Source organism: Motacilla alba, chromosome 3, assembly GCF_015832195.1.
Source record: "Motacilla alba alba isolate MOTALB_02 chromosome 3, Motacilla_alba_V1.0_pri, whole genome shotgun sequence".
Taxonomy (NCBI): Eukaryota; Metazoa; Chordata; class Aves; order Passeriformes; family Motacillidae; genus Motacilla; species Motacilla alba.
Window position 1 is genome coordinate 26,229,632 of NC_052018.1, and position 25,835 is coordinate 26,255,466.

General features: G+C 38.7%; 1 protein-coding gene across 2 annotated transcripts in view; it reads right to left on the minus strand.

The window, feature by feature from the left end:
• Window positions 1–25,313, minus strand: part of KHDRBS2 (KH RNA binding domain containing, signal transduction associated 2) — a 324,652-nt gene extending 299,339 nt beyond the window's left edge. The window contains exon 1 of one of the 2 annotated variants that reach the window (XR_005256157.1): window positions 25,088–25,178. Coding sequence is in view for 1 of the 2 variants with exons in the window: in XM_038130241.1 (XP_037986169.1) it covers window positions 25,088–25,178 (91 nt within the window). In the remaining variant the exon portion in view is untranslated. Of the gene's footprint in view, window positions 1–25,087 lie in introns of both variants that reach the window. The other variant, XM_038130241.1, reaches the window with a different exon arrangement.
• Window positions 25,314–25,835: the final 522 nt, after the last annotated feature.

Here is a 25,835-nt window from a genome sequence, read left to right on the forward strand (position 1 = left end):
GATTTACTACTACCTAAGATGTTGGACGGCCCATCTAGACTCCAGCTACCACTCTGGAAGGGGACAAGTCTCCCACAGGCCCTGTGTTATAACTGTACCTGATTCGATGATGTCTCTGATACCATTGGACATCAAAAATGGCATGGCATCATAGTCAGATAACTGAACCAATCCCACCTTAGATATCTCACCAAAAGAGATAATGAAGCCAGGAAAATAGCCCAGCTCACTGAAATGGACATTCAGTTAAATTTCTCCCCATTCCACAGATGACATAAACTATACCTCCATCAACCATAATGAAAGCATAGAGCTCGTTGTGCATGTAAACATAGGTGCCTTAGTAAAGAACTAACTGCCCTACACAGAGCAAGAAGAGTGTGAACCCAAACAAGTCACTGTGCAAGGCAGAATGTGAATGTGTCAATGTGTCATCCCTACCTTGAAGATTGTCCCAGCATCTGAAAGTGTTGTATTGGGAAGGTATAAACACCCCTTGTGACATATAAAATTCAATGGTTTGCCAGTTCAAATCTGAGAGAACAATGATAAAGGAGTACAGCTACCCCAGACAGAGACAGGCAGAGCCTGGACAGCCCATACAGTATAGGTAGCCACTGCCAACAAATTCAGCAGGAAATGGCCATTTCAAATGTACTAAAATGGAAGAGTTTACAACACTTGAATTAAGTGGCATGGTTCACTGTTTAATGAAAATACTGGTCTGCTAGTCACCTCTGAGTTGTCAATTATTTAAAACATTTTAACGATTAGATTTTCTTCCCAATTTGTTTTCATCATTTACTGATTCATAAAATATAACATTTTTTGTGATATATATCTATTCGAGAAAGAAGATGTTTCTCTGGCGTTACTATTTAAGCCTGATTTCTACTCAGAGTTTCAAAATTATCTCATCTAGAAAGCCCTCATAATCAAGCTGAAGTTTTTGATTAGTAACATTTACTTAGGGATATTAATATCCATAGACAAATTCCCACTCAGTTTCCTAACATTTCAATTAATCTTCAAATATATTCCAGGGCAGCTTTTCTAAGCATGCTTCTGTAAAGCAGCAGTGCATCCCTGAGAGCATGATGATTTCAGCTCATTTTTCATTCTTAAAAAACATTCAGGAACTACATCATCTTTGTATACGAGATAACTTTGGACATCATCTCAGCTCCAATCCTCAGATGGCAATCATTAAATTCAGAAATTCCTTATCTCCTTCTGGCATTAGAAACTCTAGCTATATTCAGCATTAAGATGAACTCTTCCCTGTTAAGTCTATTTCCTTCCAGTGCTCTGAATTATGTTTCATATGCCAAGAGAAAGCAGATTTAATGAAGTCTTCACAGTCTTTGTAATAGAAGAGGCAAAAACATACATTTTCCTGTTCAGCTTACTGAGAAAAGAAACTAACTTTGAACTACAAAGAAACACCACACCATTTTCTTCTAATGAAAAACATTCCTCCAGCAGCAGACTCTTCTCCAGGCCAACTTAACACCTCAGAATAGCTGCATTACCATTCCCTGGTCTCCTAGATACTCAAAATTCATGAAATTTTAATAGGATTGTGGTAGCACAGAACCTGAGTTATCTTCCTGCACTGCTTTTACTGCTCTAGAAACAGAGAAGCCATTCCAGACACAAGCAACAGACACAGGGGACAGACTTCAAGCAGATTGGGAAATATCCCAGCCAGCCACCTCTCACACAGAACATTTAGACAGGTGAGAAATATCTCTTCAAGTATTTTTAAATCATCCACCATGATACAATGTACTGTCCTTTTTTGGTAGTCCACTACTTTGACTCAAAATTTATTACCACAGGTCTGTTTTAATATACTCAAAGACAGATTGGCCAATCTATGTAAGACTTATAAAATATGCTTGCCCTTAATTTTAATCAATACTTTATTTTAGCAATGCACTGCAAGTGAAATATAATTTTCTCCCCATCCCTTCCTCAATAAACTAGCAAGTTCACAGTGACTTCAGGAAAGAAACTCAAACTCACTTTTACTGTTCAAAATTAAACTTATAAAAATCTCTTTTCTCATAACAATAAAAAGTTATTTGTTAACTAAAGAATCAACACTCCTCGGTAAATTTTAATTTAACTTTTTTTGGTCTTCTCAGAGAAACAGCGATTGTCCAGAGCTTTTTACAGCAGCCTGTTAAAATTATTTAACCATTTTTAGGACCTTATATTCTGTGTTTAAGGTACTAATATAAAGAAGATTTTATGCAAAGCTTCAGTTCTCAGTCTACTTGGGATACCCCAGCTATTCACTTCAAATCAGAAAATCTCCTTGGAGAATGACTTTGTATCCAAAGTGACTACAGCAATTGACAGCTACACAGAGAAGGATTTATGGACAGACATCACATTAATCTGTAGCCAGGACAGCTGCAGCCGAGCAGCTGCTGAGCTATCACAGCACTTTTTTGAATTCTTCCCAACATACAGGACAGTTATCTGAGAAGCACACACCTCCCAACTAAATGTCCTGGGACTGGTTTGGATACAATTGCCAGTATTCTAGGCAGTTCAGGCAGATATAAATTAAGTACTCATGCCATGTTTAGTCTTCCAGATGCTACACAGATCTGGACATAAATAATATTACCAAGCCACAAACAGTATACAGCATTATACAGTTACATCTGTAGAAAAACAACCACAGAAAACGTGCATTTTTCCATTTTTGTTGTTTAAAACTATTTTAAAACCATATGTAACAAAAGTGTTATTATGTAAACAAAGGTAGATATCTTTTTTTCAGAAATCTGTGGCTTTGGGATAACTTTTAAGTGCCACTTTAAGTACTATAAGATACCAAACATTGCATTCCATTTGACTCCTTATAAATCACCTGACCAAACAAAAAATAGATAGAAGGTATGTTCAGAACTGAACAGTAACGTACTTTCAACACATAAGTGACCTTAGCTCATTGCAGTCATAAAGAATATGTATCAACAAGATTAGCAGAAGTTTCTGAAAAGCAAAGCTCTCGTATCACCACTACCCATTACTCATTAAAAACATCCAGAACAAGGCACAGATGCATCCTGCCTAAGGAAATTATAACTTAAAATATTGCAAAAGTAAAACCACACTTGAGCATGTGCATGTAAAGAAAGAAGGGAGAAAATTAGGAAACTAGGAGAGAGATCATAGGTGCTTTACTTTTCAAACCACTCTTTTGAATTGCAGAGGCTCTGAATCATTTATTAAATAACACAGAATAATGAAGGTTTTAAGGGGGGAGCAGTAAACATGACAGCTTAGGGAAATAGGGTGGAAAGAATCACCTGAAGAGCAAAGCAGAAAAATGTCATGACTGTAGTATGAAAGTTGTTTCATTGGGAATAGAGAGGGAAACCAGGTGATGAGTATGAGGAATGTAGTGCCATGATGTGGAGCTGTAGACACCTGACAGCAGAAGAAAAGAAATTAAAAGGGATTGGACATCATCAACATCTTAATATACACCAACTAACTAAATATAATAGGATCGACAAACTTTCTCTGGCTCCAAGACCAGCTGTCACATACAACTCGCATCTGTTTGCCTAAAATAACTACAGCAAATGTCAAATTTTTGCTCAACTCTGAGCCATGCCCAGGCTCTCTCTGGGAGAATTCAAGTTGGACTGCCCCAAAACAACATCAGAAATTATCTCTCAAACTTAACAATGCGAGTAAATGTACCAGTCCTGTGCTTTAGTACTATCCCATTTCATTTAACACCATGGCTACAGCTTTTGTGTATTAAAGGAAGAAAGAGCAGAGGATTACAGAAAACATATAGTCTTTGATTTCCTCACCACTTTTCTACATCCTACACAGGCTCCTTAGCAGAGTGCCATTCCAGTTCTGTTTAAAGTGATGAGGTTTCAGATCCTTCCATCCAAGCCTCATGCCTCTGCTGGTACAAACAGGCAAACCTGATCCAGTGCACAATGGTGGCCATTGAGTGTTGTCTTCAGTCTGCTCCACAAAATCACAACAATACACTCAAACTATGTGAATTCAGTCTGGCATTGGCCCCTGTGTTAATATTTATGTACAAGTACAAGAAAACAAACCCATATGTATGTTCCTCTGCAATATCAATGTGGGACTTCTGAATTACGAAATGATCAGGATCATTTCACAACCCACAATGACAATGCAAATATGGATAGACAGAGTAAGCGTTCAGATTTGTTCCAGCATCTGACTGCTCCCAGTGAAATTCCCAACTGAACTCCATGCTTCTCAGAAATTAAGATACACTGAAAGAACAGCAGTTTGGAAGACACTACTAAAACTTCTAAAGAGATGCAGTCTGAACTTCCATTGATCATCAACTTGTTTAGTCATTTCCAGCTGAGAGAAGGAACAGTATCATTTTTCCAATCTGAAAGCATTTTTTTACACCAATCTTATATAAAAACATATAAAGCACTCTGCAATGGAGAGAGTCAGCTTGATTTATTTGTTGCTAGGTATGCAGTACTTACAGAAAATGAAAGTCAAACCTTGGTTTTTTATTAAATGCCCTGTACAGTTAATTACTTCCACAGGGTGACTATAATACAAAATTACTTTGTTTTATGGGTTTTTAATCCACTCCTTAATTTTACAACTGTCTGTTTGTTTTACTATTTTTTGGAAAGAGTAAAAAGATACAACCAATTAATTTTCCTGAATACCTCAGTAAAGGCTGTCTTCAACCACTGGAATAATCTCCCAGGGACACGGTAAATCCCCATCACTGGGAATTTTCAGTACCTGATTGGTTGCAGCGCTAAGTAATCTCATACAGGACTCCTTTCCCATAAGAAGTTAAACCAGATAATCTTTCAAGGTGTCTCCCAATTTGGGCTGCTCTCTGACTCTCTAACCTCCCTTTAAAATAAATCAAAACTGCTTTTTCATAAATCATTGCAAGTCAGGCGTGATGTAGTTAAATGCATTTTGTCCCTTCCCAGTCTTTAAAGTGAAAGGACTAAATGCACCCATAAAATTAACATATTTTCATTTCTCATCCTTGCCAAGTAAAATATTCTGACAACATTATAATTATTTTCTGTTAGCAGTTAGTTAAATAAACACAGTTGTTCCTGTAGTACTTCATCCTGCCCTAAATACCACGTTAAAGGACAGGCTGCTGTCCAAAAAGCCTTAGCCATTAAGCTAGTTACCCAAATCTATGCGCATCTTACTGCACCACATTTATGATCTGAAGCTACATACAGATTTGGACAGCTCTACCCAATCAGAAATTACACATATAAGGAAATTCTGCCCTCATGCAGCTTCCTTTTCATCACAATCAACAGTGTTAACTCTGGTCACACTGCTATTTCAGAAGCAAAATACTTCTCCAGTTGTCTTCAGCATAATCTGTTTTTAAACCATACCTAAGTAACGCTAGTTCCTCTGTCACTATTCATTTTCTTTGCAGCCTACTATGAAGAATCTTATCAAAGGCTTTGTGAAAATCCTAGAACATTATGTCTGACAGGTAACCTTTATGTACTTTACCTACTTTTTTTCCTAAGAACTCTGACAGAATGAAAAAGAACACTCCCTCCTTAGAGAAATTCTGATACTTTTCCCGCATCACACTACACAAACACACTACTCAAGTCTTTCATTATAATCATCACCTTACCCAAAATTCTCAAGAAAACTCCTGGACTGTAAGTCACTATCTCCTGCCTTCTCCCATAAGGACAGTATCACAGTACTAACACTACAGTCTTCTTTAACAATTACTGGCTGGAAATACAGTGTGCTCTACCAATCGTCCATTTTCATAAGTGGTTTGATTCAGAGTATTTAAAATGTGCATAATGCTCTAAATATATATAACACTTCATAGACACATAGTAAAAGGTCAAGTCTGTCCTGTGAAATTTATAACCTACTAAATAAGGCTAGTTAGAGAAACATTATCCAGATCTAATTCACTTCTACTTTATTTCACATGGGTATTTCTACAGAGAGAAAAAATATTTGATTAAGTCAGATGTTTTATGAAATAATAGTTTTAATTCTCAGTTTAGAGAAACATAAAGTGAAAGTGAAGCAAGTAATATACAACTAGAAAGCTGTATGCAGATGTATATAACTAGAGTGTGTGAATATACATATATATACATATATATACACACACACATATATAGTTATACTATCAATACAAGCTTCCATAAAATGAAACACTGATTATTATTTTCTGAAAAATTAGGAATTAATTAAAACAAAAAAGAAAGCATATATACTAATAGCCAATCTTGAACTACTCTGTTGCAAATGAGATCATCCACATCAAAATACACTCTCAAAGTTTTTTGCTCAGTACAATATCAGAATAATTTTCACATGTGCAATTCAAGTATCAGGTTTAAAACTGGGATTGATTCCTTCCTAGAAAACATGAAGCTCATCCTCAGACCTTACTCTCACAAGTGCTTGATGAGCTAAGGGACATACTTAGAGGGAGCATTCCAGCATTTTTTGGTTGGTTGCTTGCTTTTTTGCCTCACTGGCATCTCTCTGGCCTACTGACATAAAAGAAAGTGGCTTGGAGCAGAGGCAAAATGCCTCTGCAGGACCTGGCAGATTAGGAAATAGTGGCCTTCTCTGGCAGTCTTTCTTGGAAATGCTTGCTGGGGGAAAATCAGCTGAAGCAGCACAGAAGAGAAACGAGCTGGCAGTTTTACCTCCAAGCAAACTAATATATGTGTGACTCCTGGAGAAGAACTGTTTAGGAGCAAAGAGCTACAATATCTGCATAGTTATGCCAAGCTGCCACTGCTCTTTGGAAGCAGACTACGTTTTTTTGCTGGTGACTGACCGCTGAACTGCACTAGCCCAGTTTATCCCATCTGTTGCGCTAACTTTACAGAACTGATTTGCTGTGGGGTTTCTGAGAGCTGTTTGGCTAGCTATTCTTTCTCCAATTTTTATGTTTCTTTGTACACTCACAATATTTCCAGAAAAAAAAAAATGGGGGAAAATTAAAATAAAAATTAAAATAATTTGCTTGTTTAAGAAATCTTAAGCATAGGAAAACCAGCAATAGTTTACCATGTGGAGAACACACACAGGCAGACACCAACTGTGTTCAAGCAGCGTAGAACTGAAAGTCTGAGTGAGCTGGTAAAGTTCTGGCAACAGAGTTAGGAATAAGAAGTGAAACCTTCTCTGGCACTGAAAAGCAGGTGGAAAAGGCAGAAGTATTATCTGTTTTATTTATTAGGGTTATTTTCATAAGACTAATTTTCATGAGTCATCATTACTCTCAAAATTTTAAGACAAATGTGTTTGTAGAATACAGTAGTTGTATTTGGGTAGAAAAATAATTTAAAATTAATACTTCATCTATGTTAGACCAATACTATAGTTTTTCTTCTCCTTTATACTGGAATTTGGTGTTTTAAAAATCATGAATGATGATACCTCAGAAGAATATAACTATCAAAACCAACTAATTCACAGGTGTATTTTCATCCTTACAAAGTAAATTTAGATTTACTAGCAATGTGTTTCAGAAATGCTGCTATTCACTGCTTTTTACCATAAACCAAGTTACACTTTTAGATTACGCTGGAATTAAAGGAAACACTATTAAGTACATTTCTGACTAGCACAAAGGGACATTAAAATAATAACAGATAACATCAAGAAACCCAGAACTAATGAAGAATTCCTCTTTTCTTGCAGCCTTTGTTAAAAAAAAAGAAATTATTAATTCAGCAAGGTAGTCTTAAAACATGAAAAATCTGGGAATAGTTTTAGGTTAAATATTACTTAGATCAATCATTTTTTAGTTCTCAGACTGGTTAAACATAATAGAATTTATACTATTTTCACAAAGGTACGACACGGCACAAAGCTCAAGCAAACAATCCTGACTAAAACTGTACTTGCTTCACATAAGGCAGGTCACTTGCTGCAGCATGGTCCAGAAACTATGTATTAGTTGGGATTCTGGTTAGGATAAACATCCTTGTACTTCTTCAGCTGTCAGGAGGGCCTCTGCAATAAGGGCCAAAGAGATTCCAACTGCTTTGCAGCAGCTAGCAACAAAGCAAGAGGAAAGATGAGAAGAGGAAGGCAAACAGACAGAGGCAGAAGTCTTTGGGGAAGAAAAAAGGATGAGGAGACATCACTGTAAGTGAGCTGGAAAACTGGCCGAGATAATGCTAATACTGCTAATTAGTATATTTGAAAAATCAAGATTTTTCAATATTTCAAAACATTGAATAGAATAAAACACTACCAAGATTCAACAGAAGAAAAGGGAACAGTAACTAAACAAAATTATAAATTATTAGTAGAAATTAATAAAGTATCTCTAAACATTAGAAAGATACCAAATAATTGCTAACTCAGGCTTACTACAAATCATGGGATATCTGCTTTTGCAACCAACAAATTTCTAAATACCCCTGAAAATACTTCATCTTTTTAAACCACGTATCGTCTAGATGAACAATGTTCATTTCTACTGAACATAAAAATCCTTCTTGCACCAATACTCTAGAAGGGTTATGGTATGTCATGGTTTCAATCAGATATCTGGGAAGATGTTAGCAAAATACATTCCTTCTATTAAAACTGCAGATGATTTTGCAACTGGTAAAATCCAAGGAAGAGTTTAACAAAATTGAGCTTAGAACAATGCATCAAAAATGAGACAAACCCGATAAGAAGAGCTAGGAATTAATTTTGTTTAACTGTTTAACAGTTCTATCAATAATATACCCATATTTTAGGATGAAACTACATGCACATCCAGAATTTTTAAGTAGCCCATCAAGCTTCAGTTCAGTACCGCATTTAAATTTGAATCAAAACTGTACAATAGGAAAAATAAAATTTAAAGATTCATATTTTCAAATTCTATCTTTTTTTTCTTAATTCTTCTTAATTTAATCTCAGAATTGTAACTTTCCACTGTTTTGGTGGACTTAGAAATTATTTAACAGGAATTTTTCAGGCTGAAGATAAAACAGAGCTTTACTAGCACAGTTTTTAAAACATAAAACTGACATTCGAGTTATTCAAAATGCAATTATCTTTTAGACTACCAAGAATCTACCAGCTTAATAAAAGCTCAGGTTAAGAAGCCCATATTTGTAAGTGCCATTGAGATAACTGCATTTGACTTTCTTTTCTGGCTGCAAGAACTTTCAGTAGCAATTTGATTTCCTGATTCACAGAATGACTAGGTTGAAAGAGACCTTCAAGATCATCAAGTCCAACCCATGCCCTAACACCTCAACTAAACCATGGCAGCGAGTGCCACATCCAGTCTTTTTTTAAACATATCCAGGGATGGTGTCTCCACCACCTCCCTGGGCAGACTATTCCAGTACCTTACCACTCTTTCTGTGAAAAACTTTTGCCTAAAATCCAGTGTATATTTCCCTTGGCACGGCTTGAGACTCTGTCCTCCTCTCATTCTGTCAGCTGCTGCCTGGAGAAAGAGACCAACCCCCACTGACTACAACCACCCTTCAGGAAGTTGTAGAGAGTGATAAGGTCACCTCTGAGTCTCCTTTTCTCCAGGTTAAACAACCCCAGCTCCCTCAGTCATTCCTCACAGGGCTTGTGTTCCAAGCCCCTCACCAGCCTCAGTGCCCTCCTCTGGATGTGCTCAAGCGTCTCAAGGTCCTTCCCAAACTGAGGGGCCCAGAACTGGACACAGCACTCAAGGTGCAGCCTCACCAGTGCTGAGTACAGGGGAAGAATGACCTCCCTGCTCCTGCTGGCCACACTATTCCTGATACAGGCCAGAATGCCGTTGGCCCTCTTGGCCACCAGGGCACAATGCTGGCTCATGTTCAGCTGGCTGTGATCTAAATGTATAAGTCATAAGCAAAACATGAGTTGGCAAGTGGCAGTTTAAACACTTCCTGCAGCCCATCATGCCTTAAGAGACATATGTTTTTAAAATAAAACACTAGAGATGAAATGCTAGTCTGCTTCCTGCAAGGAAGAACTCTAGAGTAAAGAAGTCAAGATATTGTCATGGAAAAAACAAAAAGAAACTGAGTATGAAGAGTCATATGCCAAACAGGAACAGGCACACAGTTGGCTAATACAATCATCACTAGAGATTAATGCAACTCCAACCTGCATTAGTTTTAATAAAAAAACTATTTTTCAAGCTGCTGCACTAGGTTAACACTTAGCATTGCTGAACCTGGAGACAGAGTTGCAGTGTCAAATGAAAAGAATTGAACACTGATCTCATTCTTAGCAGAAAATTAAATGCTGGAGATTAGCTGAGATCCCACAAAGCAGGCATCCACAACGTGCAGCCAGCAAACTGGGGTGCTCACTTCTGCAGCACAGTTTTGTTATCTGAGCAGGAAAAACCACACGCAGCCACATAGTGTTTGGGCTCCTGGTAAAGCTTACACCATTTCCTTTCTGCATCCATCCACCTAGATTAGTATGAGAGTCCTAAATGGCATGTTAGAGGCAGTAATGATCTATTTGGTCTGAAGACTTGCAGTAGTCCATAAGTAAGGAACACCCTCTTTAGAGCACACACAGTAGTGCACAGGTCTCTTGGAATTTAATCCCCAAGATGCTGTTCCAGAACAGCATCACCATTTCTGTCATCTCATTCCACTCACTTTGCTTTTGTGATGCTTACAAAGTCCCAAACTCAGCTGCCCAGCATTTCTGCACACTCTTGTTAAAAAGAAACAACTTTACAGCAGTACTGCAATAGCAAAATTTTATTAGTAGGTATCCCATTTTAATCTGCTTATTCTTTGAGCAAGTATGTTGTCTGTAAATCTTTCATATTCCCTTATTATTCCAAAAGGTTAATGTTCTGCCTGTGTTTTGCTTACTTGCTAATTCTTGGTTCCACAACAACAGCAAATCAATATAACATTGTATGTAGCCTTGTTCCCAAGGTAAGAGAAAGCAGTATATACCCTACACCAACCATGGTAACCAGACAGCCTTTAGGTGATATAAACATACTGATGAAAACTTTTTCTACTTAAACAAAAAAAGCAAGTGACACGCAGGATCCATTTCAAGGTAAGAGCAGATATTGTATTAAAAAAGATAACTACAAAAACATACAGTAACACAACCAACAAAGCTACTGAAGATTAGAAGAAATTACAATGCAGGAAACTAAGTGCTAACAAAATAATACATTTTAAAGGAGGCTTCTAGCTGAATCCAGACTACTGGACTGAAATGGATGAGATGTGTTGGGTTGGCCACCAATGCTGCTCTATTACTGCCTTCCTCAGCTATACAGGGAAGAGAAAAATACAGCAAATGGGTCCTAGGGTGAAAGCAGGGATCCACTCACTATTTATTGACACCAACAAGAGAGACTTGATTTGGGGAAATTAACTGAATTTATTACCAATTAAATCAGAAAAGGATAATGAGAAATAAAACCAAACCTTAAAATCATCTTCCCCCTCTAATTCCTGCCTTCCTCCCAGTCTTCATTTTTGTTGAGGGATCCATTCAGTGCCAGTATCTCAGTGAGCAGCTGCAGTGGGAGCTGCAGGTTGAGCTCTGGGAGCCCAAGCCCAAAGCAAGAGGCTGGGAAACACTGATCAGCCTTTGCACAACAAAGGGCCTGGGGACCTGTGGCCTGGCCAGGGGACCAGACACTCAGAGACACAGCAGGAGCCGAGGGTTCCAGACTTTCTTGTGCTTAGACTGTGGGAGGATAAAGGCCCAGGGGGTCCTTTGTTTAGGGTTCCTCCTCAGAGGCACCAACTTGAGCTGTATTTTTTTTAAATTTTGTTACTGGACCAAGACTAAATTATTTTACAGATTGGTTCATCTGAGATGCTGCTGTGGGAAACCTGGGTTTGAGCCAGCTCAGAAGCCTGGTGTGACTGTGTGAGTGTGGGGGTGTAGCTGCAAAGGGGCCTCGGTCCCAGCTCAGGTGTGTGAGTGTGACTGACAGAGTGGCTCCTGGAGGGACAGACAGAGAAGTTTTTATAAAACTTTATTCCTGATTCTCTCCCTTGTTGCCCCATCAGAGATGCCAGGCATTGAGGTTGGTTCACCACACATGGGACTCTGTCACTTCTTCCTCTTCAGGAGAAGGACTCCTCACACACCTCCCTTGTTCCAGCATGGAGTCCCTTCCATGAAACACAGCCCTCCATGACCTTTCCTAAAATGAGTTATTCTCACAGGCTCCAGTTCTTATAAACTGCTCCAGTGTGGGTCCCTTCCTTCTTGTAGTTTCCAATGCATTATTCTACAATAACCATGAAACCACCTCCTTGCTTCTGTGATCTTACCAAAACCCTGGTTTTGTCCATAGACTTGGCTGCTGCAAAATCTTTTGTAGCCTTTTATGATTGCAAATAGCCATATGCAATAGCCTCCTTCCCTATTCCTCAACTTTCTCATCTGTTCTCACTTTTTCTCTTGTAATTTATTCCAGCTACATGCTGCATTGTTTTTCATGCTTGTACTCTTACACTAGCTTCCTTTCCAGTTATTTCAAGCTTAATTCTCTAGGTTGTCTCCTATCTCTCTCACATTGTCTCCTCTATTATCCCAACTTTTAGTAGCTGTTTAATGATAACTCAGGCAATGACCAATCAAGAGGTTTGAGGTCCTGTAGATTTTTTTTTTTAAATAGTGCTCATTCACACAATTCAGTTCAATTCACATGGACTTACTAGCTCTTCAGGGAATTCATTCAACTAAACTCTGTTGCCTCAGACACATGCTGGTTTCCTCTGCTCAAATATTTTTGTTTCCTAAAAAACAAACTAGTAATATGCAGCCCAGCATTCTCCCTTCTTTTCTTAATGTCCTTCCAATTCATTATCAGTTTTCTTTGCTGCAACCATGTAAATTAATAACTCAAATCTATCAATGTGTGTTTAACCTGAAAAAAACAAAGGATGCTGATTTTTAAAAAGCGCATTTGAAAGGCATGCAGGTGTTTACCATTACCTTATGCCTGGAAATTATGAAAAGAATGAATAAGATACATGTTTTACAAATTAATGTGTTTGACATCTGTTGAAATCAGAATAGCATGTGTGGGTACACAAAAAACTAGAACAAAATCAGAAGGGGACAGAAGCAGCTTGCTGTTCAAGAAACAAAGAAATGCCTAGAATATGATATTGCTGCTGTAAGAGGTATGTTAAGAACAACTGGATTATTTTGCAAAACAAAGTACAATGCAGTCTAGACCCTGTTGTGAGGGCAGGAAGGCCTTCCTATCTAGGCCAGGATGCATGGGTTATTGGTTGGTACACTTGAAGAGAAAATCAAGAATTTCTAGATAAATTCCCCACAGGCAAGAGACCAACTGAACCAAAATTTTGAATGAGCAGATAATATGAATGGTGACACTTGGGTAGGAGACATCTCCAGGACAGAATCCAAGGCTCGATGATGGTGTTTATGGGCAACTGTGTTTTGCAGTGATAAGTTTCCTGACAAACTTACTACCACCTGTACTACCACCATATACTGATACAGTACCTCACACCTACTACGTCCTATAGCTTATAATCCAAGTAAGACAATGGCATCACATGACATAGGACAATTCACAAAAGAGAAAGCAAAAGAATCATAAAAAAGAACAATAAAAAGAAGTAAAATTAATTAAGAACTTCTGGGTGCAAGATCCTCTCTACAGGGTGCAAAAGACTGAGTGACTTATTATGCACCTGTAGGTATAAAGTAGTAGATACTATGACTTCCCTGCCCCTCCCCCTCAGTCTACTATGTAGCTTAAGGAACAGGCTTCCAGCCATCCAGTTCCTGGGGAAAAAAAGCACTAGAGGAGGGCTTTTGTACCCAACAGGACCATTGAGTGAGGAACCATGGAATAGATGGCACCTAGAAAAGATGGTCAGTGGGCATGGGATATTCAACCACTTCAAATGAAGCAACACCAACTACCAAAGAAATCATGTATTTCAGCTAGTAAAGAAAACTTGTTTTCTTTACTAGCAGTAATTATTCCTCAAACATGTCTTCCCAGATTTTCTCAAAAAGGCATTTGCTGCATCATCCCTCAGTGTGATGTTTGTGCAATTTACCAACACCACAGGATTACTTCTAAAGTTCCACACAGAAATAAGAGGCTTCAACATGAGTTACACCACAATTCAGGCACATGTGAACAATGTCAAAATTAACTCTGAACATCAATACCGATGTTTTCTAATGACTGGTTGCTTGTAAAGTTGCAGTAAACATCTAAAAGATATCCCTTTAGGAATGAACACAAATGGACATCAAAGACTTGACTTTTTCTTCCCTGCAGTTGTCAAGTATTTTTCTTAGTGATAACAATAATGTTATGATAGCTGAGATTAGCTGGCACCTGAAAACGCCTTTTTAAAGGTCTCCAATAAATTGTTACTGTAAAATGGTACTATTTTTCTTTCAGAAATACTCTTACAGTACGATCATTATCTCAGCAGTACTGAGACTTGCCTCTGGACCAAACATCACTTCCCAGTCCATGTACCTCAGGCTATAAGCATTTAAATCATGAGAGATGGAGAAGTTATAGAATACAGAGGTCACAAGTTTATGGCCTTTATACTACTCAGTATTCAAATGAGGGACAAAATTCCTGAGGGCCTTTTGTCAAGCCAGATGAAAAAGCACCCTATAGACTACTATAGGCAATAAAGATGTCTCACAGGTTATGAGACAGTTTTACCTTAATTCACTCACTTATCCAATGGAAAGAAATGGATAGTGAGTTGCTGTCTGGACTGAAAGCTCCTAGGACAAACACAGGGCCACATTAAAATTTGCAATGATTGAAATTATACCCTGCAATACTGAATTAATGAACAAAGATTATGTTAAAAAAGTATCCAAAGTTTCCTACCTTGGCAAGTGATCAGCTCAAAAACACTTTAGTCATTCAAAACTTAAAATCACTTTGATAGCGATACCTGCAGCACGCACAAAGTGAAGCTGAAGGCAGAAGCAATGCAAAGCAGACACTCTCCACAGATTCAGAGAACTTGCTTTTACTAACCACTATTGTGTTACTTAGCAAAACTTTTTAAGTTATAAACCATAATAGAAGAATTTTCCAATGTAGGGATAGGATAACACTATTAATACTATTTTTTTAAGCTTTGGGAAAGGTTTTGATGTTGTCCTCTGTCTGAACCTGTTAGCAGAAATCCCAGAGGACACCTGTGCAATAGAATTAGGAGTCAAGAATGTATTTTTGGAATGCACTGAAAAAAATGTGTCATTTTCAATCAAGAGGCAAAAGAAAAAACTTACTTGCCCCAAATCCCCAGTTTACTTCCTCTCATTCACACATCCATTAAACACAAAATACTGAACATTAAGTGAGGACTTCTGGAACCTTTTAGTTAAGTTTTATTAAGAAAAAATGGATAAATTAAAGTAGTATAATAAGCATTTGAAAATGCTGTTGGTCTATTAAAAAAATAAAATGAAATTCAATTCTTTCTGAAAAGCTTCTGTTAAGAATGACATAGTTTTGATACTGTTGTATTGCATGAGTTCAGAGGGACTCTGTAGGTGTCTGCCATCCCTACATAGGTGTTAAAGTATCCAGTAAACAATTTACATATCCACAACAATCTATGTTACAGTGATTCTCCCAGTTTTATACTAAACAGCAACTGAGATCTTCCATGTTAGTAATATTTACAATTCATAGCAGCTTCTAATTATTTTCTATTTGCCTCCAAATCAGGACATCTTAAGTGTTTAGACGGATGCAGAATCACATCAAGATCCTGCTTTGTGTCAAAACCAAGCTGCTCTGTTTTCACTTTATGCTGAAAACATCTCCCACTTCCACCACAAGAAGCACTTGAATAGCTTACAGTACAAACATTCCTTAAAAAAGGAATCAAAATATTTCTAGCAAAAACTTAGTCCTCTCTTCCCCCTTGCAACTGACATATCATTCCAGATTATTCATACACTTCAGAGCAGCAAGAGACTTTTTGTGCTGAACAGATGGTTTGTGTATTCTAACAAGCTGGTACTGCATGTACATCTTTTTGTCATGCACAACTCAACATAAACTACTGTATTTCCAGGTTACATCCCAGTTTAGTCTTCAGAAAAAGAAGAGTAACAAAACAGGTAACATGAACACCTGTTTTCCCACATTCACTGCTGACCCCTTTGACACTGAAGAGTAAAAACCCTTCTTCACAGACTTACGCATAACCTGATCTGTTGGTGTTCACACTAAACCATTTGCAGCAAGTAAAGATCAAATCAACCAGTCCTGTAACAGCAGCAACAGCATCTGGACAACCCCTAACAAATCAAAGAGAATCAGTACATTCTGCAATATTGTATTTACAAAGATAGAATGATCTTTATAAATAGGAGTGTAGGATCCGGAAAAGGAGTCCATGCAATATAAGACTGGGTGTGGCAGATTACCCATCAATGGCTTTTGAGCACAAATAAATGTATATAATTAATTTATTTATTTGGATCTACAAGTATGAGGAGGATGTTATTTCAAATTTTACAATGGGCTAAATCCTACTACTTTGCATACAAGTATTAGGTGAAATAATTGCAAATCTGTACCCGTGCAAAAGTTAAAGCTATTAGATAGCTCTACAGTCCTGTGGAGACACCAGGATAATAAGCATCATTTACCAAAACTAACTCTCCATTTTCTTCTTGAACAGCTATCTGAAAACAGGAAGGAGAAAAGTCCCTGGAATTTATTTCATCAGTCCTTAGTCTGCCCTTCAAACAACAAAATAAGAGACAGTAAGTCACTTAAATTTGGTGCTGCTCCTTTCAGAAGAACTGGAGAGAAATCAGTTTAAGTTAAAATGGGAAAGTCAGGGACACAGCTCCATAACCGCAGCAAATCAGTGTAGTTCTAAGTATTTAGGAAGAACAATGTCTCACTCTTTCCCCAGCTAGAGCTTACATTCTGACCTCAGAGCAACCCCTGACAACACCAAAATGTTCTTTCCATAATCTCAAAAAAGACAAAATGCAACAAACAAGATTGCTTAGAAATATTTAGAAAAATCAGCAATATGAGCCTACATTAGCAGAAACACAGACACAAAAATGTACACTGAGAGAGGTAAGTTAACTCAATTTTTCAATACCAAAAAGCCATTTTAAACATAAGCACACAGTCCCGGATTTCATGGCAAGCTCTCTAACTTCAAGTATTTCAAAGAGAGCTTTGAAACATACACCTAAATCCCAGGGAACATTAAACTAGGGGATTTGTTTTGTTTCTCCAGTGCTCAAACCTCTTAGGAAAATTGTTTTTCCTTGATTTGCAGTGCTGCTCTTTGGAAGTTGACTGATTATGAGCCAGGGGCTTTGATCCCTACTTTTGCTTTTGCTGAAGACACACCTGACTTTACCAGTCAGCAAAGCCAAAACGCTTCTACTACAAAACAAATAAACACTCTGTTCCAGATCCAAAGCAGACCAAAAAGGAGGGATGCATGTTTTGATAAATCTTCTACAGACTACCGCATAGTATTATTTTTTCTAATAGTTATATTGATTGCCAGAATTCAAAGAATTTTATTAATCAAACGCTTTTGACTTTTTTCTACATCTGTCAGTGAAACCCTTACAACAAGGGATAGATGCCAGAATAACTCATGAGCACTTCTGCAGTTGCAGAGGAATTCTAAAACAGCAGTGACCTGCCCTGTGTCTTCCAGCCTTTGCATCATGTTAACCCAAGAACAATAAACAGGAATGCCAAGTGCAAGCAGAGCACTTGAGGATTTTAAGATGTCTTTGGTTGTATCATACACAGTCATATGTGACCACCAAAACTCTGTACCATCCTAATTAAGTGTGGATGGATGATCTTCAATATTGCCATATTAACATTATTAGAAGTTTCGCTTGATAATTTTTTCAGCATTCAAACTAAAAAATTCCCTTTCAATGGCAAAGGTTGTGAAATCAGGAACAGGCATACATTATTTCAGGAACATTTTTTTGAGATGGGTGGGGAGTTGGAGGTTTTTAATCTGCTAAAAGTCTTAAATAATTCTTCTTGGTTTTATTAGTTTCAGCCCTTTTTAGGATAAGGAAATAGCTGTACTCATTTCCAGCAGGATTCTAATTAAAATATGACAGGATTTACAGAGGACTGTAATAACCAGGATTATTTCTGCCTGCAAATGTAAAAAAGAGTAATTTTTTACCAAAAGTAATAAGAATACTACACATTTCTTATGAAGCTCTTTTCACACCGAGATCTCAAAGATTAGAAATTCAGCATCAGTCTACATCTTACAGATATGAGTTTTAGAACGTATTCACTGAAGATATGTAGAACAAGCCAAGACTCGACGTACTATGCGCATCAGATCTTTACATGAGTTTTAAGGTTTTCCATTTTTCTGGTCAGACTGCACAATCTTATTTGCTTATATAGCCAAAGATTAAACTGCAGCATCAGTAAAGTTCTATACTTTACACAGTTGATTTTAAAAACTATCTGCTTCCTTGCTTATTCTGATGTAGTGCACTGATAGCCATCCAAGGACTGAAAAATCAAGGAGAAGAAAAGATGAATGCATACCTTCACAATGCTTAGCAGAGTCCACCTGCAAAACTGATTTTTTTCTATTGTGTATGCTTTCTTAACACCTCAAATCCCTGATGAAAACACTCCGCCTATTATTTATTCTCAAAATATTTTTTAAAAAGTTGTATATTCTAAGATCTGCTGTGACAACATTGAAATTTTCCTCCACATTCATCAGTTTGGTGGAGAAAAGAGATTTAATTGAAACAGTTAAAAACAGCTTAATTTTGTAAAGCCACTCTAACCCTAAACTGAGGCACCAGGTGACTGCAGTGACCCTGCCAATCCAGAAAACAACTATTTCATAAAAGCAGCATGTGTAGCCTACAGTACAGCTACAAGGCACAGAAAGGTGTAGCATATTTCCATTTTAATAAACTTTGGAGAAGAACTACCAAACAGCAGTGACATTTATGCCTTTTAAGGCAAGGCCCAAGACATCTCATACTTCAAGTTTGAAACCTGTGTCCTTGTGTCACGGAGGAACTGTTTCACTCTCATGGCACTGCTTTGGTGGGTTAGGCAGATGTTTAGCCTTTAATGGAAGACTCATGCACAGGTCACTGCTGATCATATCAGATTTTATAGCCTACTAAATAGCCCAGCATGCTCTAGCACATCTTGTTGTCAGTATATACTGTCTGCATATTAGCTAAATGAGAAAAGTATACATCTAATGAAGAAGAATTTGATGTATCTGCTGGACCCGACTAGCCCTTTCCCAGAAGGAGCCACGATATGAAGCTCTGTTTTGGCATGTGGAGCCCAATCATGCCACCTCCTGGTTAGGAATGGCCACTCTATTCTACACATTTCACAGGTGTTCAGCGCTTAGGAAGTTAACAGTTGACAGGAATGTTCTACTCAGCTGTCCAGGTATTCTGCCTTCTCTTGGTACCAACTGCAAATACAATTCTCCAAAATCTTAAATTTTAAAATGCTTACTTCGAGGTATAGAGGAAGAGAGATAGACAGTTACACTCTGAATGTATACACCAAGGAGACTAAATATGACATAAATTTACTAAAAGAATTCCCAGGACAAGTGAAAAATATTCTCCTTCAAGGAAAACATTTACGTTACCAAAAAACTAGCACTTGTTGATGAGGCTCTGGGCATCCAGATAAACCTTAGCAAATACCTTTGACCTTCCCTTAAATAGTTGGTACTAAATTCTGCTATTTGCACTAAATTGGACCTTTAGCAGCTCCACTGATTCAAACAGCACTATTTAAAGAGAAAAGCACCTTTTATTTTAAACCAGGGTATCAGAATCTAACTTTCAATTGCTGCACTCATATTGTTGACTCTTTGCAAAACAATTCACTGTGTTTCAAAGTACATGTTTTCTAAGATCCCAGATCAAATGATCCTAAGTGACTTCAGATGACTGAAAGAATTTTATTATTTTTATTTTTTTAAAATCACATCTATCATTTCTTTTTTCACTCCTCTGAAGCAAGTCTGCCTTTTATGACTAAGAATCTGGGGTCAATATAAACAAAACATTTGCTTTGTTATACTCATTCTAGCCTTTTATGATATTTTATTTTCCATAAATTTGGTTATTGGGATTTATCTGCATCACATTCTGCAAGGTGAAAGCATGTCCTATTGGCTATACCAGTCAATAGATCATATTTGTATTACAAGGACTGCCTGATAGCCCACTAATGGCAACAGAAAAATTCCCATTAACTTTAGTCAGCTTCGAAGCAAGTCCATAACGCCTAGCACATCACCACTTTACAGAAATCCTAAGTATCTAGTGTTCATCTAGAGTTTGCACTCTCTATTGAAAAGACTTCAAATGATCAATACAAATCTAGTTTCTAATGAAACCAAGGTACCTAAAATACACGCTCTGAATATTAGCATGTTTCCTGAGTCAATCTACCGGGAATTTACAGGGCATTTCTTGAGACAGCAAAGCAAACAATGATTAATACCAACTATTTTGTGAATACAGATTTCTTCTCACCTGATGTAAACATCAGGAATAAAAGCAACAATAAGCAGAATAGTGACCGCTCACAGATTAATATTATGGCATTAATTTACATTTACATTAATCTTATTTTAGTTGAAAGGCTTGTTGAGACAAGTGAACTCCTAAATTTGCAAGCATATTTTCACAAGTAATTTTCAATGAAAAATATTATAAAAATTAAAAAGTATCAGAGGCCTGGTTTTAGCAGGTCATAGGCTTGATCAACAGCCTTTCACATCTAGGGCTAAGGATATGATTGTCATATTCTATATTTCCAAGACAAATAATTTTAATATAACAACCTTATTATTATCCCAGGTTTTTAACATAAACACACACTCATGAACTAAAGTTGCATCCCTATATGAAAATAAAATGAATTTCCAACAGTTCCAAAGAAACCCCAAACCTACATATGACAGTGTATTAGTTGAAATCCTGAATATAAGACAAAATAAACTTGCATTATGTCAACAGTTTTCTAATAGCTAGAACTACTACTGCAGGCTTGTATGAGAGACCCTACTGATGCTCAGTGTAAAGGCTAATGTTTTGAATAACCATGTCCTGTCCTACAAGAAGCCTGTATGGGGATGATAGCTGAGCTATATGAGGCTAATTTCCACAACTTGGAGGTTTAACGAACTCTGCTATGCCACATGGAATGATCTAGGGACTTAACTCAAGATTAAAGTTAAAGGCCTGATTCTCATCGCCTTCAGAATGCCAGCTGAAATTCTGAGGTCAATTGCACTGTCATTATAAGAGAGAGAAATTAGCTACCTCATTACCCTAGTAATGCTGATATTTCCATGGGGAGAGATGCTCTTACTTTGGCCAGCTCTTTCTAATAGGTCTTTTTCCTTTATGTTTATATTACAATACACAGAGCTAGTAAGAACACACTAAGCAAGATATTCCAAAGCTGCACACATATAAATAAAGACACACACACACACATAGATACACATGCACATTTGTAATTTGTTTGACCCCAAAAAGTACCTAGACAATTAGCTGACACTTCAGCCTATTAAACTGAATGCTGATATAAACCCGGTTTTGAACTATCAAACTGATTGTATCTTCCTATGTCATCCACATTTTCACAGCTAAAGTGATACACTTACTTTTATATTCATAACCACAGACATCTTATACAAAGCAATAAATACTTACAAACATGCAAAAGTAACTCATATAAGGAGCTGGTAGCTTCCATGGTAGGGAGCAGCATAAGAACAGAGGCTCGCCATTCTCCCTGGAGCATATAAGCACAAGCTGGGTAAAAAAGGTACTGCTCAAGAACATGCTCTTCACTTTTGACATTTTTTATTTAACCAAGCATTACTTGACTTCATACATTTATCAGGACATCTCCTGACTAAAAGCAGAACAATCTCACCTGAGAAAATAACTACTGTTAACCAGTATGCAATAAAATAGTTTAAAGCTATACATGAAACAGGGACACTCTTCAAGCTCTTTTAACAGCCTAGTACACAAAACAGTTCACTTGAAACAGAAGAGCCCTTTCCAATAGATGGAGATTAGTCTCTTCTTTAGAGTTCAACTACCTACTACAATTAAAACGTATTTAATTTTCATTACTGAATGGATTATATTCTCGGAATAAGTATGTTCAATGCATTTTGCAAAAGTTTGAAAAAACTTAGGCTGAGGCAAATATCACCAGCCACTCACAAGTTTTTCTAGTAGATGACTTACCAATGACTTTTCAATTGCTAATAGTGCAACAGTCATGCAGGATCTACTTCTACACGAAACAGGTTATGACCCATGGGAAAATCAAGTATCTCCTGATTAAGGCACTTAATTGGCCATTCAGAGACTTAGGTTCATTGTCAGAATCCACAACAAATTCCCACAGTGGTTTTTAAAGAAATCAGGTTATGTCTCCCCACCTTGTATTTTAACAGCACTTGTATCTTTTTCCTCACCTTTCTTTGTGTTGCTTGGTAAATATGTAAATACTCTGCCAAAGGAAATGTCCCTTTTCTGGGGATTTCACCAGACTCTGGTAAAGACTAAAGTAAGGGACTTCTAGTCATCCCTTAAAGGTGAGGGATAAATAGCTACTGATTCAAGTATGCATCTGACACAGGTCAACCTGAAGGACACAGACCTACATATTGAAAACAAAAGTAATATGTTGGTTTTAATATTGGTTAAGTACACCAAAACACACAAACAAAAAAACCATGCAACAGAGTAAAACAAACAAATAAATTATTGGGGAAAATGGGCAGTCTTATCTTTACAAGTAAATCCACTGCTGCAAATCAGAAGCATTTTTCTGGAATACTTATTGCTTGTGTACCCTTCTGCAGTTTCTCACAGCAACACAACTGTTCTCAACCTCAGGTTTCAGCAGCCAACATGAAACACAGCACTCTCAAGTCAGAGTGAATGCTTGATGCTCTGAGCTCCACAGCAAATCTACACTTATGCATTTGATACAAAATGTACTGGCAATCAAAAATGCTTAGGATGCCATAAAAAGAACACCTGGCTGGCATCGTTATGGATATATCTGATTGCACATTACATTCTAAAGAACAGAAATCCAGAGTCTGGAAACAATGTTTTATCATTAACATAACCTAAAAACTAGTCACTACTACAGAGATCCTTGCACCAGGATCCCATTTTCTTCTGGCACCCACAAAAGAAAATTCTGCCCATTCTATAAATTTCCTTTGTATTTATACCCAGCAGCAACCAGTGCATTAATTGTAATTTTCCTAAGTAGCAACATTCTAACCATGGTTAAGTGTTTTAACAGTCATCATGTCAGACTGTAAAACAAATCTCTAGAAAGCTTGACAGATGGTGTTTTGAAGGATAATGCCAGGTACCCGGTGTGAATCTGACATTAGCATTCTCTCAGACAACTCACCTTCATCTTTTAAAAAATCCAGTGAAATGATGCATAGTCTTACTTATGCTAAGAAGGAATGAGGAAACGGTTCATTTATTCAATCCCACAATTGCTCAAAATGCTACTTCTGCATGAATTTGATGCCTAGAAAAACCAATTTTATTTTCCTTTTTTTTACTTTTCTTTGCCTACTTTCGGTTTTGTCCTTCCTGCATTTTCCTCCTTTCCCAGACACACACACACTCTCAGTGGATACTTCCCCCCTCTGGGAAAAGATCGAACTGCAAGGCTCAAAAAATATATTCCTTTAAGAAATAAGGACTTTGATTATGGTATGATTATTAGAAAAACAACTGTAAAGTCAGCATGGCTGCCTCTTTAGCAGCAAGGCAGCTATGACAAAAGGGTACTAAATGGGTCTGTATTCATACTGAAATTCAGTATGAATTTCAAAGCTATCAAACAGAAGCACTCCAACAAAACCTGGACTCGATATCTTCATTCACAATCAATAGAACATACATTAAGGAAAGACAATATAAAAACTGCTGACAGAGGAAAAACACTGCTTAGCAAGGCAAATCTGAATTAGTTATGATTTTTTTTTAAGTCATAAACAGAACTTGGGAAATTATTTGCCACCTCTGAATATGAGTTTATTTGAATGTGTGACTCTCAAGGGCCTGACCATACATTTCTTTGCTTTAATCTCATTTAAGAGCTTGATAGGTTATCTTGATTTATGCATCATTCTTTACTACTTCTTTTCAACATTAGGTTCCAAGTTTAACAGGGTTTTTTAAAAAGACTATTAAAAATCTAAGAAGAAAAACATGTATAAGAGGAACTTAATGGATTACACTTTGACAAAAGTTGAAACTCCGTACCACGAGGTCTTCACTCAACCACTATATTCAGCAGTTATTAAAAGAGAGACTAAATTATAAACTTTCTAAAGAACCTAAAGCTGAAGACCAACTAAAGCAAGGAAAGCAGGGCGAATTACACTCAGTAATCAAATGTTATAATCAGTGTATTCTGATCTCCGCACAAAACCAAGAGGAAATCATCATGTCCTGGATGAAACTGTCATGAAATTGATAAGCCATATCCAATCAATGTCTGACATCGCGCAGTCGACTAAAACATAGCCGCATTAACGGCATAATAGCATTGCCATATAAACCTTATTACTTCAGCGTGGAAAACAGGATATAACGAGTGTAATGAAACGCCAGCATCTGTCTGTGTGTAAGCGAGCCCGGGAACCGGGGGAGCGCTTCCCGCAGGGGCGACCCAGCCGCGGCAGAGCCGGCGCACGGCGGGCGAGGAGCGCGGGCGGCGGGAGCGGGGCACCCGCTGCTGCCGCCGGGGGCTGCTGCCGGACGGTCCCTCGGCGCGGCTCCGGGGCGGCTCCGGGCGCCCGAGCCCCCGAACCGCCGCCGCCGCCCCGAGCCCACGCGCGGCCGGGTCCCGCCGCGGGCCGCTCCGAAACCCGATTTCGCTCCGTGTCAATCGGCCGCGGCCGCCGAGCGCCGACCCCGAGGAGCGCCCCGGCCGGGGGAGCGCGGAGCGGAGCCTCACCGTCTTCCAGGAGGCGCATCGCGTGAACAAAGCAGGGATCCAGGCTGTCCTTCTCGGCCATCAGCTCGGGCAGGTACTTGTCCTGCTCCATCGCCGCGGGCACGCCGGGCGGGCTGCGCGGGATGCCGGGCTCGCCGCTCCGCGCCCTCGGCCGCCCGCTCGCCGGTGGCCGCGCCGGGGCCGCCCCGCAGGTGCCGCCGCCCCTCCCGCGGCGCGCGCTGCCCCGGCCCCGCCTCCGCCTTCCCCTCGCGCCGCGCGGGGGCGGGCACGTGCGCGGGTCGCCGCGCGCCGCTGCTCGCGCGCCTTCGCCCCCGCGCCTCCTCCTCCCGCCACTGAGCGGGCCGCGGCCACCCGCCGCCTTAACTAGGGAGGCGGAGCCAGCCGGGCCCCGCCCCCACCGCTCCCATTGGCGGCTGCACACCGCCGGGGCAGACTCGCCGCGCCATTGGCTGTCGCCAGGCGGGGGCCTGCGGGCGTCTGTCTCTCAGTGTGTCTGTCTGTCTGTGTGTCTGTCTGTCTGTCTCTTTGGGTGTCTATCTCTCTTTGTGTGTCTGTCTCTCTGTGTGTCTGTGTCGTGGTTTAGGACTGGTATTCCCTAATTTACTGCTTCTACTAAAACCACGCTGCCACTCGCTCCCCCCACCCTTTTCCCCATTGCCCGTGGCAGGCTAGAGAGGAGAATTGGAGGAATCGAAGGTAAAGATCACGGCTTGGGATAAGAACAATTTACTGGAAACAGCAATGAGAT